General features: G+C 33.8%; 1 protein-coding gene across 7 annotated transcripts in view; it reads left to right on the top strand.

The window, feature by feature from the left end:
- IMMP2L (inner mitochondrial membrane peptidase subunit 2) overlaps positions 1–21747 on the top strand; it is a 917762-nt gene that overhangs the window by 603876 nt on the left and 292139 nt on the right. For all 7 annotated transcript variants that reach the window (XM_024249965.2, XM_024249972.2, XM_063726140.1 and 4 more), the window contains one exon: positions 17480–17545. In XM_024249965.2, coding sequence (XP_024105733.1) covers positions 17480–17545 — 66 coding nt within the window. The remainder of the gene's footprint in view (positions 1–17479; positions 17546–21747) is intronic.

Genomic DNA, 21747 nt, shown 5'->3' with positions numbered 1-21747 from the left:
TTTTGGAAGATTTTATTGCTTAAAAACAATGTAGTTCAGGACAATTACTAGAATACTAAAAACTTGATTATTTACAATTAAATAACACTGGTTCAAATATTTTATTTCTTTTCATTTTGGATTATTTTCATCATGTTTAATAGCAACATCAGTGAAGCTGCCATGGCATAATTCACAATTTATTTTGGAATAGCATAGAAGCTCATCTGTATAACAAGAGTTAATATGGTGTTTCAAACTCTACAAAGTTTACAATTTTATTATGCCAAAAATTAACATCAAATCTTTGTCAAATTTAGGGAAATTTATATTGGTGGAATGAAAGTTTTAAAAAATTGTTGATTTATCTGCTTAATTCCATACAATGTATACTAAATATAAATAATTTCATGTATCTAGTCATGTAAAAACTCACTGAATCCACATCATGTACAAGACAGTGTCCTGTCTTTCCTCAACTGGCTCACATTTCTAGAAAGGAGATAAGATGAAGCACAAATAGGCTGGGCGCCGTGGCTCACGCTTGTAATCCCAGCACTTTGGGAGGCCAGGGCGGGTGGATCACGAGGTCAGGAGATGGAGACCACGGTGAAACCCCGTCTCTGCTAAAAATACAAAAAATTAGCCGGGCATGGTGGTGGGCGCCTGTAGTCCCAGCTACTCGGAGAGGCTGAGGCAGGAGAATGGCGTGAACCTGGGAGGCGGAGCTTGCAGTGAGCCAAGATTGCGCCACTGCACTCCAGCCTGGGCGACAGAGCGAAACTGTCTCAAAAAAAAAAAAAAAAAAAAAAAAAAGATGAAGCACAAATGATAGTCATATAAGCCAGTTAATGGTATTAGAGTTCAAAGCAGGGAGTGGTCACTTTCAGATCAGCAAAGGACAGTTTCATGAAGAAAGTGCTAGAGGTATAGAACCATAAATTTCCGAAATGAAAGGGCTTTTTATTGTACAGATGAGGAGACCAAGGCCGGAAAGTGTAAAACTTGTCTGAAGTCATGTTATAAAATATGATAGCACTTGATTAGTTAGAATCCAGGTTCCATAACTTTTTGTCTAATGGATCTTTTAAAATAGTGGCTTTACTGAAGTGTAATTCACATACCATAAATTTACATTTTTAAAGTGTACAATTCAACATTTTTTAGTATATTTATAAAGCTGTGTAACTATTAACATTATCTAAGTTGAGAACTCCAAAAAGAAACTCTGTACCCTTAAGCACACTTTCTATCCTTTCCACCTTGAGGTGTCTGTTAAGGCATTTGTCCCATTTTTCAAGTGGTTGGTTGGTTTTCTTATTGTTGAGTTTTTTTGTTTTTTTTTTTTAAGTTTAAACCCTGCCTTTCTGTCTCCCTTTCTTTCTTTTTTTTTTTTTATTTATTATACTTTAAGTTCTAGGGTACATGTGCACAACGTGCAGGTTTGTTACATATGTATACATGTGCCATGTTGGTCACACCCAATAATACTGATAGAATTCTTTAGATAATTGCAATAAGCCGTCACTTCTAATTTGCATTGGTCCTACCTGGAAGTTCTCATTCTATTGGGAGTTAAGAATAGGAAAAACTAGTAATTATAGACTATTAATTAAAAAAAAGTGACAAAACATCATCTGTAATTCTATTGTTTAAAAATGTGTAGAGTTAGAAAACAATGAGAAAAGATAAATACTAAAATGCTACTAACCATTATAAATGAATCAAGGGAGATTTGAGAAAAAATTTGGACATAAAGAGTAAGAAAATAAAAGTACTAGGAATGTCTTCAGACAAATTTGTAGTGATGGCCAGACATCATGGTACACTCTTCCCCAGAGAAAATTAGCATATACTGTATAAATTCATGTGGATATTCATGTTGTACATATATTCCAGAAAAGTTGTATGTAAAATATATGAAGTTCAAGAAGAACACTTTACTGGAACATGGTTGGTTCAAATCATGATCATCTCTAACTGTAATACCAAGTGTCAACCTTAAAATGTTAATGATTGACCTCAAACTCCTTAATTTTCTATATAGTCCATCCCATAAATAATATAAATTTCTAATAAGAATTACTAAAAAGTATATTTATATGTTTCTAATATTTTAAAAGTCACACAAAATGTTTTGAATTGAGCAGGATTGTAGCTTTTTCCATTTTTATTAAACAGGGCTTCGTGTTTCTGGTATACAACTTTGAAAGGTTTATGAAAGAATTTTAGAGATCAAAGGGTTAGAAAATTAACTGGAGGTTCTATAGGGATTTCGTGTTAATCATCAATCTATTCAAACTGGGATTAAATACTTTTTTCTTTCTCAGATAAAAATTCAGAATGTTTAGTGTAGATGATAAACTTATTTTAAACAGGATTTATTTTTTTAAGCAATTAATAGTTTGATCTTTTTATCTCATTTTAAATTTTTTTGTGGACACACAGCCTTTTAGAAAGTGAAAATAATTTTAGAATGTCACCATCAATTTTTCTTTACTGTTACTTACCTGTTTCTTTGTATTGATTTTTTTTTAAGTGAAACTACATTGCAAATAGTAATGGGCACCACAAGGAATTACAATGTATTCTTGTGATTAATAGGTGGCTGGATTCCCAATCATAGTCCTGGTCTCAGTTCCAACAATCCAATTTGTACCTTTTTGGGAAATATTCATTTGTTTATGGCATACGTTTCTTATTGTAAAATATAGGCAAAATTGTTTCACTCTTTTAAAATATTAACATAATTAAGTCAGAGTATTTTAAAGTACTTGGAATAAAAGCCTACAAATATACTAACAAGTGGCATAGTCCATCATCCTAAAAAGAAAACACTGGAACGGTGAATATGAGACTAAGTAGTGGACTAATATTGTTATTTTTCAACTTTCTAGTGGCTTATTCTGAATACCTGTTATGCCTCAGACTTTTTAAATTGTGCTTGCTTTCAAGGATGTTCTATGAATTATTTGCTGAATTTCTTGGGCATTTTAAATAAAATATTATTGCTTTCATTTTGTTACCTAGTTTTTTGTGAGGAACAATTAATTAAAATACACAACAGATGAAACAATTAGATTTCCTTTACTTTCCACACAAAATTGGTTTACGGAACTTTGGCATTTTACTGGAGCAATTAAATTTCCCAGTATGAATACATTTAGCTATGAATTTAACAGCTCATAAACTAATGCAAAAAATTGTCAAATTACTGGGCCTAAAAGTGGCTTAATCTATCTGTAGTATCTTTAATTATTTAACAGGTCTTATAAAGGTTCTAAGGAAGAAGCAAGGTAGAAGGAAAAAGAAAGGAAAGAAGGGAAAGAGGAAAAGAGAGAGAGAGAAAGGAAGGAAAGAAGGGAGGGAGGGAAGGAAAGAGAGAAGTCATTTGGCATTTATTTGAAGGTAGAGTCAAGCTTGCTATTTGGTGGCAGAGTTGCTAACTGGGTGTAATAAACCACAACACAGACTTCCCTGAAATGTTATGTAGTCATCTTAGTAGCGAGAAGTTCATTTTGTGGTTTTAGTTTGAGATTATACTGCTTTTCTACTTCAAATAGGAATTAGACCCATGGAACTCTCCATTATAATTTATTATCTCATTCTGAGACTCGTTCTATCTAAAGCAGATGCTTGGCCGCTTATGTTTAGTAGTTCATGGGGTCTCTACAGTAATATTTGGGGATCAGCAGTAACATTTGCTGTCATCCTTTTATACTCATGAAAAAATAGATGTTAAGAAGCTAAATGACTTGCTCAAGGTGATATAGCTAGTATTTGGGCCTGAACCCTAAAAAACATGCATGCCATTGATTGTAATAAGATGTGTTTTGTAAGCTAGTACCATACAGAGTACCTGGCACCTGCTTGTCATTCAGCATATATTTGCTGAATGAATTAACGACCATAAGAAATAAATTCTTCTGTACCCTAACACCACAGCCTTTCTGTTAAATCACAGTTTGTCTGTCATTTTGCCTGATCCGAGGAGGTTTTTATATTCTTTAAAAAATCTTGGAAATGGGATGTCTTACTCTTTCTTATTTGAGTTATGGTGCTTCATACTAGTTGTAGATTCAAGTCCAGGTTTATATTAAATATGGAATTAGAATATTGAGTTTTTTCCCTGATAGGAAATTTTGGATTTTTGTACATGTTTTAAAATCAGTATTGTCATGGTCATTTTAGAAATATATTATGGCTTTTCTTTAAGGCTGTATCTTTATTGAACATGTAGGGAGCCAGTATGTTCAATTTCATAGAATTTTCATGTGAGCATTTCCAACTGTGCCTATCAAAGGTGGACTAGACTTCCTGCATCAGAATCATCTAGGTGCTTGTTCAAATTCAGATTCTAGATTTCCAGGGCCTAACCTTTTAGACTTTAAGTTAGTTTCAGAACCACTGATCTATAAATTAAGATCTGAGGATTATAGACACATTTATTTTCATGTCTGTATAAATATTCTTGAAAAGAAATGAGGAGTTATTAAATTTTTTAAAATCTCAGTTGCCATTTTTATTAGATTATAAGAAACTCATACTGGAATGATAAATCAGTTTGGATATTCATAAAATAATGACTAGTGTAAGTCATGAAAATGGTAACTGGGGAATGAAACTTTGATACATGCTACAACATGGGTGAGTCTTGAAGACATTATGCTAAATGAAATAAGCCAGGCACAAAAGGACAAATATTGTATTATTTCACTTTTATGAAATACTGAATAGCAATATCTTCGTTTATGTATTATGATCTAATCATCATCAAATACTTGTTTTTTTATAAGTGCAGGTAACTGACTTGGGACCGAATATAATGAGAAGAGTAACACTACCTTCATATCATCTTATGGTCTACTTATAGAATCAGAATTAATATATAGATAAGCAAATATGTAGCAAATGAGAATTTTAAAAATGTTACATAGTATCAGGGCTGAAGAAATTCAAAAGATATGAGAAAATCCTTGATGAATTCCAGACTCTGTTTTGGTGTTGTGGTTAGTTTTTCACATGTAGATAATCATTGTGATTAGTCCTACTGTGCCCATACGTTAAAAAAAAAATCCATTTTCACATTTACTTCAAAGCTGTTTTCTACTTCTAGTTTAATGTTCCAATATTTGAATATGAAATTATATTACTGAGTTTAATGTGACTAAAAGTAAATAGGAAAAACTGATACACTGTTAGTTTACATACTTTTAATTAATACTGAAAACATTCATTTTGTATGTGTGGTAAAATTTCTAAACTGTTACTATGACACTATAACCCATTGCAGTGCTAGTGTGTCTCTTGACTCATATGAAGGGAATAGCTTAGCACCAAAGCCACCATTCAGAACAAAGAGACTGTCTTGGAAGGTGATATGACACTAGGTCAATATGTTACTTCAGCTGTCTCTAGCACTAAGACTTCTAGAAGCTGTGGTCCTGAAAATTAACTTTCTGGATCAAGATAGTTTATTAGTTGGCAGTTAAGAAATTCTGCATGCATTCTCCAAAGCTAAGGTTAAGGTGATAAAGCAATTGAGCTTTTCAATACTTAAAGAAAGGTGGAGGTGAAATGAAATAGCCATTCAAAACAGCAAATAATTAATTGAGTCTCTTTGTTAACAGGCAGGAGGTCAAGTACACGTAGCCACAGCCATGATGCAGTCTGCATTCTAAACAGCTGAGTCTTTGACTTGAAAGTGACTAGATTGGATTTTTGGGAACTATTTCAAATGAGATATTAATTTAGAAGGGTAGTTATATAGCTTGAAAGGTACTGTAAGAGATTCAAATGGTCATTTACCAAACATTTTGTCTTCTTATTTCTGTAGAGTTATATCTTTGACTTTCCTTTCTTTTCCTTTTATTTTTTAAACTCATGTTATATATCTGTTTTTAACCTATAACTAAGAATTCTACAGTAGGATAAGGATCATGTGATTAGATCAGTGTAACTATGAATAGATAGGCTTGTATACATTAAAAGTTAATGAAAATGAAATAAGATGCTCCAGGAAACATTTGAATTAACTACATATTTATCATAGGACTCCTCTGAACATTGCATTTATATTTTTAAAGACTGGAATTATAAGGACTTAAGGAATTATAATTGTAAAAGATGAGATGTTTACAAAATTTTTCTCCTATGTATAACACAAAACAAGATAGCTGTAAATAATTGTGTTTAAAATAGACGGCCAAAAGCAAACTTGCATATTTTCTAATTGACAAATAATATCTGAAAATAAGTGTCCAAAATACACAGAGGGTGGTGCTGAAGAAAATCTTTGGGAGGAAGAATAGGAAAAGACCTGGAACATTTCTTGGATGGGGATGTAAAGAATTAGAGGAAGACATATGAGTGCCAGTGAACAGCCTGGAGGGATGGGCATTGTGCTGGAAAAAGCAAGGCAAACAGATGGCAGCGGTGAGAAAGAACTGATAAAGGGTGGGAGAGACATGGTATGCATCAGTAAGGCTTTGGGGCTCTATATTTTAAAACGAAACTGAATCAGAGGATTTTGTGAGAAGTATTTACTTGATTTCATATCTTTTTCAGAAAGGCATTTTATTTTAGGTAATATGGTTAGACTATTTAAAAGTTTTAAATAGAATTTAACACTGTTATGTAAATCAAAATATCTATCCATGTGGTCATTCCAAAGCGTGGTGCCATTGCCTACAAACCCACTCTAATGCGGATTAGATCCCACATATTTCATACTGGAGAGCTTTCTTAATCACTGATGTTTGTGCCCATGTCTCTTGGCAAAGCTCCCATGTGAGAGTGAAACGAAATCCCCGTTTCTGCCATTCAGATGAAGAATGGTGGGTGGTGAGCATATGTTTCTGAGAAGTTGCTTTTATTTAAATCAAAGCCTCCTTCTTACATTTAACCCACAGGCATTTAAGACCAGTTAAAGATTATTTCCATTAATTCTATTTGGCCTTATTTTTACTCAATTGTAGAGGTATTTGAGGACTATTCATGGTTCTTATACCTGTGTCTGGGAGAGACTTATTAAGCTTCAGCTGTGGGAACCACATAGCTATCAGGACCCGTGCAAATTTCATCCACACATGAAGATGAGGGTTTGGTCCCATTTTGACTTAATAATCTCCCACTCTTTCTTTGAAGAAAGCTGTTGGTCATGTTTGAGCTGTGGAATGATGGTTTCAGAGTCTGTGAAATGTACAACTCACAAAGAGCATCAACATGACAGCTGTAGAGATTAGAGTCCATTTTGTGTGTGTACAGAATTAGGGGACCGATGCTCTGAAAAGCAGGCAAGCCTTCTCACATTAATCAATGTCTTTCAACCTAGAATCAAAGCAGCTTCCTGCAAGGAACAACAGATGTGGGCACACATGGTCTGTTTCCATTTTAAATGGGTACCTAATTATTCGGAATAAGATTTTATGAAGTAGAAAAAAAGTGGCTATAGGATGTGTGTACTAAAGAATAATAGAAAAAGGTAAATCTTCGGAGAAATTATAGCCTCAACATACTCACTGTTTTTATGAAAAACACATGCCTCAATAAATTTTATAGTTATTGCTGACTGTGTACAGTCAATTAAAAATAGCGGGTCAGAATCTTTAGCTTCTTGAAAGGATGCATCACACGTTGAGATATGGTTGTGATTTTTGGAAAGGGATTTCTTTGGTGTTCTATGTGTAGAACACTGGCAACTAGGAATTTTTCCCCAGATTTATTAAGGTATGACCGACAAATAAAAATTATATATATTTACAGTATAAAATGTGATGATTTGACATATGCACACATTGTGAGATGATTAAATCTAGCTAACATAGCCATTTCCTCATATATTTATCTTTTTGTGTGTATATGGTGAGAACATTGAAGATCTACTTTCTTAGCAATTTTCAAGTATATAATACATTATTGTTGACTAGAGTCACCACACTGTACAATAGATCTACCCTTTGACCAGCCACTCCCCATTTCTGCCATCAACCTCCACCAACAATCTCTGGCAACTATCATTCTATTCTATTGACTGGGAATATTTTGACCTCTGCATTTTCTTACAAACAATAGAAGTTTTTCAGGCTAACCTAATAAGGGAAAGAACAAACATAGGAAGAGTGAGTAACAGCATGATAACCAAACTTTCCCTCATTCTGAGGCACCTGTTAAATGAGTAGAACCCTAACATAGCAACTTTGAAGATCTGTCTTTTCCAAGTCAGTGCTTCTGTGTTCTCTTTGTGGAATCCATAGGCAGCACTCTCTCTTCTTAGTCACCTGGCTGTGTTTTTCTGTCTACTCACTGCTCTGTACCTCTCTGGCTTGGTTTACCCTAATGAGATAACTTCTGTTCATCCTTGGAAGTAAATCTCCCCTGTTTTTCTTCTGTTGTTGCCAAAGTTCCCTTATGATCTTTCACAGTCTTTTTTAACCCCTAACCTGAATTTTGCCATTCTTAACTTGCCTCCTTTCTCCAAAAGATATTTATTCTCAGCTGCCAAAAATCCTTTCCAAATTAAGCCTTTTCTCTAGCTCTTTCCCCTCTCTACAGCTCCATGTAATTTATCCAGCAGAAAGGAAAAAGGTAATACTGGAAGACTTAGAAACATATGCATAACATTAAGAATAGGAGACATTTAATTTAATTTTAGTATTATTTAGGTTAAAGCATTGACAAACTATCAAAGTACAAGTTATTGCAATATAAATCGCAGAAAATGAAATATATAGAAACATTTTCTGATAATGTAGCAACTGGAGCTAGCTGAATGAGTGGCTGTCAAGCTGAGCAAATAAATGATAATGCTGTTTTTAGAGGTGATCAGTTGAGTTGATTTTGTAAAATCCCAAGCATCATGTATTTTTTTTTTCTGGAAACAATTTGCTAATACTATTCCAGTCTACAATTGGGGGCATAAAGTTGACCTTTTCAAAGGAGTAAATTGTGTGTAGTTACTGGTGCCTGAGAGCTCTTCTGCAAAACAGTAGCATTGTATTTCAAAAATTAATAAGTTCAACAATGTTGGAACAGAAATGTGTCAGGATACTTCATATTCTACTTATGTTCTAACCTCCACACTGTCAACATTCTCCAGGAGAGTGAGCATTTTTGAGAAATTAGAATAGTATCATTGATTATGCGGCATCTCACCTCTCCCCACACATACACCTAACTCAGTTTTACTAGGAAATTTTGAATCCAGTAGCACAGTTTAAACATTAATAATGCATATCTCGATTGTCACTAGAAAGCATATTAATCAAAAGAGATATGCAATAAAGACAATGGAATGGATACAAATTTTCAGGCCATAAAAATCAGGTATGCAAAAATATATAACTTTATTTTGCTGTTGCTGATTTTAAGTGTCCTATTGCAAGCAAGACTTAAGTGTCCTATTGCAAACAATACTTTTCAATTCAAGGTAAACGTAAGAGCTTTCTGAGGCAACTCAAAACAAATTAAGTCTGTTTATAGTTCTTTATCTTGTCAGAACAACATCCAAGCTCCAGAAGTTTATAGTGTGATGGCATCAGGGGAGGGACCCTGCACCTTGATGGACACCTTTCCTTGCTGGCATCCATGGGATGGCATGTTGGCCTGTCTGATTCTCAATTGTAAAGGTTCCTTTACTAACAATCCCCAATGCTGGCAACCACTGAAGTGTCTCCGTTCCCATCTGTGTCTTTCCTGACCCTGAAAAAATATCATATGGTAACCATAAAATGCTCTAGATAAAATGCTCAAGACTAGCCTTATGCTTACTTTCTTCACTTTTACCAAGATGCTTTCTACCCTAAGCTTGGCATCTCATACCCTACAATATCACTGATATCATGGCAAACTGGCGAGGAAGCTGTGTTGGGCACAAGCTGACTGTTGTGCCATTCTTCAATAACATTCTCCAGGTGGCTACAGGTACTTCTAATATTTTGCATGGACATTGACTTAAAGGTCCCAACCTCAGTTCTTGTATACTAGTATTCATTCCGCAATTCAGTTGGTTTGCCTTCTCTGTGCCATATAGATGGCAATGGATACAGTTTGATATAGAAAATACAAGTAGCTTGCTCTTTCAGGGTGTTTTGTGGTATGAATATCCTTCAAACCTACCAAAAATGTGTGGTACTATTTCCCAACCTGACTGAAACCAAATATCTAAAGCTGGTTAGCTTAACTAAAGTGTTAGGGTTATGAGGCTAGATTGATGGATTTATTCCCTTGAAGAGCAGTTAATTTTGTTTTATTCCATGACGTTAAGTGGTATTCCGTGCAAAGCCATACTCACTGAGGTAGTTTGGATGGGGGGTTGAAACCTAGCTTGACTAAGGGGAAAGAATGTTTCTGAGTGCATGTCCATCTTTGGGAACGGAGCGGTGGTGCTTCTATATGAAGGTCTGCACTTGGGAATCTGTATTGAAAGAGTAGTCAGTATGTAAATTTATGTTAGCATTCACGTCCTTCATTTCCACAGATATGTTCAACTTTAAGCATATTCAATATATTAAAATCAAGTTTTACAAAATAAATTAAGGAATATAATTTTCACAGCCAGAACTTTCTTTATAGATCCTTTTTAAAGTTCCTTTAAAAGCCATAATTCCATGTTACATGATAGAATACATGTGCACACACACACACATTTTACATATGTGCTATATATTGTTTCTGTGCTGCATATATTCATTTACATACAAATTATTCTAGATGGTGAGGTAAATTGTAATTATATTAAATACTTGAAGATTGCACTGTTATGTGTCTTGAAATGCTTGAGTTAACAAACATTGTTGGAAATTAATTTATTGTTATGATTATACTAAATTCCCTAAGTTTTTCATAGTTAAATGAAGACATTTGTTTTTCAGGATCAAAAATACTCAATTACACAGCTCTTTTCAATTATAGAAGTTAGAGTCATAAATACAAATTTAATTGATTTTACATAATCAAGGCTGATTCACTAATAAGACCAGTTGTCACTATTTGCTTATTAAATTTTTCCTAATCACATTTGGTGAAAGTGAAATAACTCTTACACGTAACCAAGAACATTTTTTATCAATAAACAACAGTTCAGTTCTTTAAAGTTCATTCTTTTGTTGTTTCATCAGTACTGTTAAAATACATTTTCCTGTGTAAGGAATTGTAGAAGATAAATCTGAAACATAAAGGTGATATTTCTGCTGCTGCCTTCTTAGGTCCCTAGAAACCTGACTGGAATCTCTCCAGTGTCCTGAAAGATTCTGTTTCTGCTTAGTAGGCTGATTCATGTACTGTATGCTCTGAGAGAATGGCCAATGTAGATAAACCATTCCATCTTATTCCACCCCACAAAATGAGACTGTGTAAGTCACATTACTTGAAATTTGACTCTATTTTCATTAAAGTTTTCTATACACATAAAAATCTTCAGCCCTGCCTGAGGTTTCCGTTCTCATGATCTTTCCTTCCCCTTTTAGAAAAATAAGACAAATTTGAAACATTAACATGTGTTCTTGCCACTTCATCTGTACGTCATTTTGCCAGTAATGAGGCTCTTGGTTGGGAGCATTCTCAGTGATATCAGAGCAAAAGTGATTGTTAGGCATTGTATATACATATATCATTTTCTGAAACTACATCTGAAGTTATAAGCTCCGTGCTTGAGAGGATTTCAAGAATGAACCCAAAAAACAACTAAAGTCTGTAGTTTGTTTAATTTTGAAATATTTACATGATACAAAGAGAAGTCAGCAAGGGGAAAAAGGTAGCTGAAATACTACTGACCTACATAAAAATTTTGAGAGAGCTGACTAATGAAACAGTATTGAATTTTAAAAATGAATCATTAAAAATGAGGCAGTATGTACAAAGTTCACACTACTGATAGTGAAGCAAGTGTACAGAATCCAAAACTAAAAATTCTTCATTTTTATCTTGATTTTACAGATAATACCTACCTAATTTAAAATAAACCTGTACTTTTCAATATGGATTCAGTTATATTTAGTTTTGCTGTTTCTTTAGCTAATTATGTAATAAAATTTGACCAAACCTTTACAATGCTTTTCTTGTTCTCCCATGAAAGAGAACCCAAAAATTCTTTTATTAGAGGGTTTAAATATAGTCTATCCATGTAAGTCTTAAAAAAGGATTGTAACTCTTGTCTTAGGCCCAGTTAATTGATCTCCTTTATGAATTTATTATAGAAAGGGATGTCTAAAATTTACTGAGTACCTACGATGTGATAGAATTCCTGCTAGACCTTTTATGCATTTTCTCTCACTACTTACATGATGCTCTAGGTAGGAAAATTTTTCAAGATTTCTAGGCTCGTATGCCCTCAGGTGCTACACGTTTGTGAAACAAGCTGGCGGGACTGTGGCAAATCGTCTGCTTCTCAGTTCTAATGGCCTTTTTTTTGAGACAGGGTCTCACTCTATTGTCCAAGCTGGAGTGCATTGGCATCAACATTGCTCACTGCAGCCTCCACTTCCTGGGCTCAAGCAATCCACCTAACTCAGCCTCCTGAGTAACTGGGACTACAGGTGCATGTCAGCATGCCTGGCTAATTTTGTATTTTTTGTAGAGACGGGGTTTCACCATGTTGCCCAAGGCAGGTCTTGAACTTCTGGGCTCAAGGCATCCATCCTCCTCATACTTCCAAACTGCTGGGATTACAGGCATGTGCCACTGCACCCAGCCTCCAGTGGACTTTTCTCATGCAAGAATGTGCTACTAGGGTTGCCAGATCTTCCTATTTTTTCAAGAGAAATAAATTTATATGATATCTCCTATTTGCTTAGCTAGCTCAAGATTTTTTTTAAAAATGCATGAATCAAACAAAATATTCCTGTAGGCCAGATTTGATGGTCTGGCCACTGATTTAGGATTTCTGATCTAATCTTACCTTCCTGAAAATGAGGCACAGATAGGTTATGTAGCTTGCCTAGAGGGAGCAGCTCACTTACAGCAGAGAGGAGTAGTAACAGCAAGACTCTATTTCCATTTTTCTCCAGTCCATGGATTTGCAGGGCAAAGGAGGACCATCACATGGTCAACAAGTGGAAAATTTGGGTAATAGAGAATGGGCAATATTAAAAGAAGCAGAGGAAGAGCCAGATATACTCCAAAGCCTTTTAGCTCTAGCCATTGTGAAAACCATGCTAAACTCTGGCAACATTTTTCAAATTTGACAGGGAAAGGAGGTGATAAGCTATCATTTGATAATACTTCTTATCATTGTGTTGAGTGGACTTTTTGTTCTACTTTCATGATAAAAGAATAGAAAAACATACATTTTTAAAATTATAATGATGTAAATTTATATGGCTTAATGCATGCTTTATCCTTTAGGATAGTGAAAAACATCCTCTTGTAATAGAAGGCATCCCCAGAATATTCGTTTTTCCTCTCACCTCAATAATAAAGCGTTAGATTTAGGCCTCATTGGGATATATGCAATATAAATAGTGTCCAATACATGGTAGTATTTTGAAGGGTTCAGTGATTACATTAGACTGTGGCTAAGATTACTTTAATTCTGTGATAATCTGGGCCAATTCTGAACTGTATGAATATAAAAATCTACCCAAGTCACAGAGGGAAGTTTTAAAATTTTATCATAAATGGGAGAAGAGAATGCTTAGACCTAGGGTTAAGGTATTTATGTGACACCAGGATCAGGGTGGGGGTGGTCAGGAAAAGAGAAGGTGGGACATATGCTAATCTCTCCATCCCCACAATACAAGAGGGGTCTCTTGAGTACGCCAAAGTAGCTTTCAAGTGCTCCCAACAGGATGAAAATTATAACTTTTTGGGAACATAAAAGAACGTGAAATTAGTGACAGAGACTGGAAATTCTATTATGTCTACATTAGACCCCACTCCTTGACCTGCAACCATTCTGGTTACAGACATTCTCTGCCATACCACACAGAGCTGCTAAGACTCATGCAGTAAAGAAACAATTCTAGGCTCCTCGTCCAAGTCTCTGGAGAAATCTTGCCAAATTAAATCATAAGCATAAAACAGAATGTTTAAAATCCACATCCCAGAAACAAATATTGTAAAACATTGCTTATTATGAAAACACTAAACTTACAAATTTAAATGTAAATTTTAATATTTATTGGGGAGCATACATTGTATTCCTCAAGTAAAGCATAAGCCTTCACTTGTTATTCTTCACATTTTCTAGGAGATAGGCAAGTGGCCAAGAAAATTAAGACAAAGAGAAGTTTAATAAGTTTCATGATGTAAATCTGTAATAACTCTCTGAGCACTTCTACTTAGATCAAAGTAATACATTCAACAGCCTAATGATTAAAATACAGATATAGATTTTAAACAGTAATGGAATTAATGTTAGTAATAGCTTTTTTCATTTTGAAATTATTTGATTAGATTCATGAGTTTAATATTACATTAAAATTTAAAGATATATTTGAAGTAGTAATTTGTAAAACTTTAATTATATAGATAGCTCCCTTTGCATACTCTATTTTGCCTCATGATCTTAAAATATAGATTATTTTAAAATATAGAATACCTTTCAAGAATCTCAAAAGCTTAAACGTTGTTGTCATAAAATATTTTTTACACTGATAGGGGTTGCTTTTTATATTATTTCATTATTGTTAATCTCACCTCAATATTAGGCAGTAAACTTGATAATTAATTCAGGTCTTACCTCTATCTTGGAGCATGTCTTCTTGGGTAATGTCATATAACACAAATAGTTGTCATCCGCTAAAGGATATCCCAATAATCTGGACGAAAATCTGGACATGAAAGCTTTTATCCACACAGAACTTTTCCTTTTCCTTTTGTCTTAGAATCTTCTTGCTCAGTTCCCAGTAAAAATGGATGCACATTTCTCTCTCTGCTATTACAGATGTGAAGTCATGCCACAAATAATATTTTCTAACATACGGTTTCAATCCATACATTCTGTTGATATTTCCATATCACTAAATATTCTTCTATAACATCATTTTTAATGACTGTATTTTATCATGTGAGTGGGACTATGGTTTATTTAACCTGTCTGCTCTTGTTGAATTTTTTTCTTTTTTAAAATAGACAGTAATGCTTTAACTATCCATGTAGCCAAAATTTTGCATACATTTGTAATCATCTCATTAGGATACATTTCTAGAATATGATTATTATGTTTAAAAGAATATAAAATCTTGATAATTGTCTTATAGAAAGGCATGTTACATGACCAGTTTATATGTAGAGTACCGATGTCCCTAATCCCTCAACAGCAATTTATTTTTATTAGTAGTAGTACATCTTTGTCAATATAGTAAGAAAGTGTTTTAATATCCCATTATTTTGATATGCAATTATTTGATGACCACTGAGGCTGTATAATATTTTATACTTTCCTAGTTTTTAAAATAGGAGACATGGGAGGGGCACTTTTCTAAAAGGTCTGTAAGTAACCCTGCAGAGAGTATCTTAATTTCATTAGCTTGAATATGCCCATACCCCTCACTTCAGCTGTACGTTAATGACATTAAAGTTATAGAAACATAATATTTACTTGATTTAATAAAGGGATGAGGCCAATCAAAACTCTGATCAAATTTCATTTTAAAATAAAAAAATTAACTTAGTGAAAAACTGTGAAACTAATTGTTACAAATAAATGCAACTAGCTTACATGATTTCATTTTCTCTGCAAGACATAATGTGAAATATAAATCTTATTGAAAGTGCACATTTCCTTTGATGAAATGTACAGTTTTAATATATTTGATCTTTTCAGTTTTTGCACATTTACATTCCTTTTAAAAAGTACTTCAATTCAAAATGTGACTTGAATTTAAAATATTTTTATCTATGCATGATTTTGAAATACATATTAAATGATCATTTATGTGATGTATGAGATGTTTCTTGAAATGGGTCTGTTAAATCAAAAGACTTAAAATGTTATTGGCAGGAAATTGACCATATTAAGATAGAGTTACCCATTGCTGCATGACAAATTACCCCAATGTCTAGCATCTTAAAACAACAAACATTTGTTATCTCACATATTTTCTGAGGGTGAGGAAACCAGAAGCATCTTAGCTGTGTGGTTCTGACTCAAGGTCTCTCACGAATTTGCAGTCAAACTGTTGACCAGAGCCACAGTCTCTGAAGACTTGACTAAGTACGTGCTTTGAAGCTCACTAATGTGACTGTTAGCCGACCTTCCTTCTTCACCACGAATCCCTCCTTAGGCTGCTCAGGATAGACCAGACTTCTAGAGTGATCCGTGAAAGAGACGTGAGAGGAAAAGATAGAAAGAGGAAGGAAGGAGGGGAGAGGGAGAAGGAGAGAAAGAGGGAGAGCCTGTAAATCTGTTTTATAACATAATCTCAAAAGTGATGCACTGTCAGTTTTACCATAAACTATTGACCTCACAGATGAATCCTATCACAGTCTGGAAAGGAACTGCATAGGGTATATATACCAGGAGAGGCAGAGATTTATTTAGAGTAAAGAGTATTACTATAAGTGAAAATTTACCATAGTCAAGTAGCTTAAAATAAATAATGTCTGTATTAAGTATATCAAAACCTGTCAATTTATTTTAACTCTCAGTAGCCCTGTTTTAGCGCTCTGAATTCTATAATTATCAAATGGCTAAACCCAAATGTAGTTTCAAAGAATTCTCTAATTCTTTATTTTTTAAAGAAAATGCTTCGCATCCTCATTGTTTTTATGGGATTTAAATAAAAACTCCTTTCTTAATTTTAAATGAAATTTTAAAAAACTGAAGTATGTTATCATTTTAAAGAAATGTGTAAGCATTTTCTTATGTACTAATCCTCTTTCCTCTAAGTACTTGTGTTAGTCAGTTCTCACACTGCTATAAAGATACTACCTGAGACTGGATAATTTATAAAGAAAAGAGGTTTAATTGACTCAGTTCCACATGGCTGCGAAGTTCTCAGGAAACTAGCAATCATAGCAGAAGGATACGGGGAAGTAAGGCACATCTTCTCATGGCGGCAGGAGAGAGAGCAAGCAAGCTAAGGGGAAGTGCCACACTCTTAAATCATAAAATCTCGTGAGAACAACATGAGGGAAACCAACCCCATAATCCAGTCACCTCCCACCAGGTCCCCTCCATCTACATATGGGGATTACAATTCGAAATTAGACTTGGGTGGGGACACAGAGCCAAACCATATCAGAACCTATCTTTAACAACAATAATAATTTAATAATAAACTTTATTCCTTAATAAGAAAATGTTTTATTCCTCTGTATTTTTTATTTTTGTAAACTTTTAACATGGCTTTTTTTTTTCCCCCCGAGTTTATTTAAAATGAGAATTACTTCAGTAGTCACTTCATGTCACTTGGAACCCAAGTGAAACTGATGTCATGTCATGGGGTGCAAAGGAATCTGTAAAGACTTTAATATAGCCTATTTTGTTACAGAATTTCTTTTCATCTTCCTAAAACAACATAGACATAACTGATTGTATAACGTTATCTTCTTGTTCTAGGTCTCCTAAAAATCCAGAACAGAAGATCATTAAGAGAGTGATTGCTCTTGAAGGAGATATTGTCAGGTAAGTATTTACTGTTGTTTCTGAGTTCAAATTTTAAATATCTAGAGTTCTGTTACCTACATTACTTGGGAAATACATCTCAAGTCCACGAGGGCCAAAGTTTTGGAGACATTCCGAATGAGCTTGTACATCTTTAGTGAGCATCATTAACCTTTCAGGTTGTAAGGAATATAGATAAACTTACTGATCATATTGTTATTCTTTAATTGTGAAGTATAGGATAAGTATTAATTTAAATTAACCATATAGTCTAAAATGATCATTAAATCATTATTGATCAGATATTAAAAGTAGCATGAATATTTTAAGATTAAGATTATGATGTTAAGGTTCATTTTAAAAAATTCAAGAACATTTAACTATTTTAGAAGCAAATGCAGAAACTAAGAGGACTCTTTTGTACTCATAGAGGTGGGAGAAAACTGAAAAGGATATGAAACAGAAACTTCTGAATCAGTGACAAGAATGAAAGCTTTAGATTATAAGATTGTAACAATCAGGTGTTTAAGCAGCCTTTAGTAATGTCATATTTATTGTACTTGCTGATAAATCAAGAACAATTGTTGACATTCAGCAAGTAAATACTGTGTGGTATGATATGTCTCATTGTGATCGCTTTCTTTAAACAAGTTATAGCCAGGCCTATACAATGTGGTAACCAAAATGCTTTGAATACTACATTCAGGAAGTTTTCTGATCCTGTTTTCTAAAAAAAATTTGATCCTAAAGTATTTGTATTAATGATAGTACATATTAATTAATCTCACTGAAATGAACCTCAATCACTTTTAGAGCAGATTCTAGGCCAGCAGTTCTCACAGCATGGCTAGAGGATCCCAGGGGATCCCCAAGACCCTTTGGGGGGTCTATGAGATTAAAACTACTTTCCTAATAATACTAAGGTGTTACTTGCCTTTTTTCACGCTCATTCTCTTGTGAGTGTACAGTGGAGTTTTCCAGATGTGTAATATTGGAGTTGATTGAATGCAGGAGCAAATAGGAGAATCCAGCTGTTTTCTATTAAGCCAGAAACTAAAAAGATTTGCAAAAATGTAAAAAAAATCATTATTTTTACTGCTTATTGTTTGCTTTTGGAAAAGGACTATAATTTTTATTTAAATCATATTCTTTTTGTTAACATAAGGGTTTATTATTGGTATTTTAAATTGAATCAATAAATGAAATTTTAAAACAATTTTCTATTTTAATTTCTAATGTGATAATTACTGGTAAATAGTAGCCACATAAATAAAAGTTTTTTGAGATTCTCAATTATTTTGTAAAATGTGAAGGAGTCCTGATACCAAACAATTTGAGAACTTATTGCTGTAGAAATTCGTAGCAACAATTTTCACGTCAAGATTGAGTGCTCATTAGTAGCCTGCATGATATCAATGAAGTTCTTTTAAAAATTTATTGAGGTATAACTTATTTACCATACAATTCACCCATTTAAAGTATACAGTTCAATGAGTTTTAGTATAAATGTATAGAATTGTGCAACCCCCACAACAATCTAGTTTTTGAACACTTCTCTTACCTGTTACCTTCAAAAGTTCTCTCTTGTCCATTTGCACTAAACTCCTACTTTAACTCCCAACCCCAGACAGCCGCAGGTCTGCTTTCAGTCTCTAGAGTTTAGCCTTCTCCAGAAATTTTATTTAAATAGAATTATACAATATATAGTCTTTGGTGTCTGTGTTTTTTTGTTGTTATTGCTAACAGTGTTTTTTAGGTTTCTCTATATTGTGCATGTTATTAGTTTATTTTTATTCCTGAGTATAATCTGTTTTATAGACTTACCACATTTTGTTTATCCATTCACAACTTGATGCATATTAGGATTGTTTCCAGTGTGGGGATATTATGAGTAATTCTATAGGTATTGGTATAAATACTATGAACATCTGGGTCTTTTGGTGGAAACATATTCTCATTTCTATTGGGTATAGAGTTGGCCCTCTGTATCCATGGGTTCTGTATCCCTGATTTCAATCAACTGAAAATGGAAAATATTCAGAGAGAGAGAAAACAAAGGATAGTTGTGTCTGTACTGAAAAAAAAAATACAGACTTTTTTCTTGTCATTATTCCCTAAACAATGCAGTAAAACAAATATTTACATAGCATTTATATTGTATTAGGAATAAGTAACCTAGAGATAATTTAAAGGATATGGGGGATGTGCATAGTTATATGCAAATACTACATCATTTTATGTAAGGAACTTGAGCATCTGTGGATTTTGGTATCTGTGGGGGGATTTTGGTATCTATATTTGTGGGAATGAATCTCCCACAAATACAGAGGGAGAACTGTATCTGTGGGATGCTGAGTGTTATGGTAGGTTCATGTTTAACTTTTTAAGAAACTGCCAAACTATTTTAGAAAGTGGCTGTATCATTTCATGTTCTGCCAGCAATGCATAAGGAATCTAGTTTTTTTACATCCTTGCCAGCACTTGGTATTGTGAATATTTTTTATTATTGCCATCCTAGTGGGTGAGAAGTAGAATCTCATTGTGGTTTTGAATTGCATTTCTCTGAAGGCTAGTGATGTTGAGTATCTGTCCATGTGCATACTTTCCATTCATATCTCTTTTTGGGTGAAATAACTATTCAGTTCATTTGCACATTTTATATTGGGTTGTTTATATTTTAAGTTATAAGAGGTTCTTTGATTTTGATTATTTTAATGGAGTGAGCATTTGGGGGAGGATATATAATGCTCTGATTTAGTCAGGGGTAAGTCTATTAGTATAAAATAACTTAACTATCGTTTCTTATAGAATGTACATTCTAAACTAGAAGAACTTGGTGACTGTTTTTTTTTCAAGAGCCTATCCAGCCTTTTGCTTTGTGGCAGAAACTAGGAAGAGCAGTACATTTAGAAAGCCATTTGATATATATCACAAATATCCAAAATACACTTTTAGTATTTGGAAAACAGTGTATAGATATGATGCAAATCCCATTCAAAGAATGTCAGCAAACCTTGAAAACATTACCCTAGGCAAAGGAAGCCAGTCACAGAAGACCACATATGTATGATTCCATTTGTATGAAAGGTCCAGAATAGGCGAATTCCTAGAAACAGAAATAGATTAGTGATTCCCAGAGGCATGGAAGAAGGGAAATGAGAGTTACTGCTAATGAGTATAAGGTTTTGTTGTGTTGGGGGAGTATGAAAATGTCCTAAAATTATATTGTAATGGTTACACAACTCTGTGAATATACTATACTAAAAACATTGAGTTGTATATTTTAAATGGATAAATTCTGTGTTATATGAATTATATCTTAATAAAGCTATTTTTAAAACCCAAAAGAATGTGGCACCAAAGCAGGCAAAAATTTCATCTACATAAAGCAATCTAACAGGATTAGGAATACCAAGGGATCCATTTTATATTATAATCCAAAGATAACACAGCTTTTAACTCAGATGGATCATTATTGGTCACTAGCTGAACAGTCAACAATGTGAAACTGCAAAGCTTGATCAGACATAAAATGCTTTGTGCAATCAGAAATCCTACAACAGACCTTTCTGAGGAAAAGTACAAGTTGTTGCTTTCCTCAGCACATGTAAATATTGGGTTTACAGCAGAACCAGAGCCAGAGCAAGGGTTAATGGTGCAAGGTTGGGAGTCGAGGGAACGGGAGTTGGATGATGTAAAAGGTCTGCCTCCTCTCTTTCCACTGCTGCACCCCATGTGCAAAGTCTGTGAATTGACACCAGGGTCATATGGGTCTATCTGTCCCCCTTTGGTACGCCTCTATCATGGAGCAATGAAAAACATAAATAAAGGACCTTCCAACTGTGTGGCCTCTAAAACTATTTGATAATTGATTCAAAAATAATCATTTTTCAGCGTTTGATGTTTTTAAAGAAAATTAAAAATTTCTTTCCCTTTGAAACTTTGGCACCTGAAGATCCTTGGCTTCCTGGATTTTATATTAATGATTGAACACATACATTCTGATAATGATTTTCTAACAATGTCAAATGTTAAGGGGTATTTAGAGAATAGAATATTACTTACTGATGCATGTACGTCTTTTCTCTGTGACTCAATTTTTTAAAAATGCCAGAGTATATTAAAAAATTATAAAAATATGCTGTCGACTACTAGATGCCCTTAGTCTACTGGTCCCCTGACTTGTGACAGGCAACGTGCTTTGGTCTGTGATGTAGATTTTT

This window comes from Pongo abelii, chromosome 6 (assembly GCF_028885655.2).
Source record: "Pongo abelii isolate AG06213 chromosome 6, NHGRI_mPonAbe1-v2.0_pri, whole genome shotgun sequence".
In the NCBI taxonomy this organism is placed as follows: domain Eukaryota; kingdom Metazoa; phylum Chordata; class Mammalia; order Primates; family Hominidae; genus Pongo; species Pongo abelii.
The sequence above is the reverse complement of the archived record's forward strand: the minus strand, read 5'-3'. Positions and strand labels throughout refer to the sequence as shown.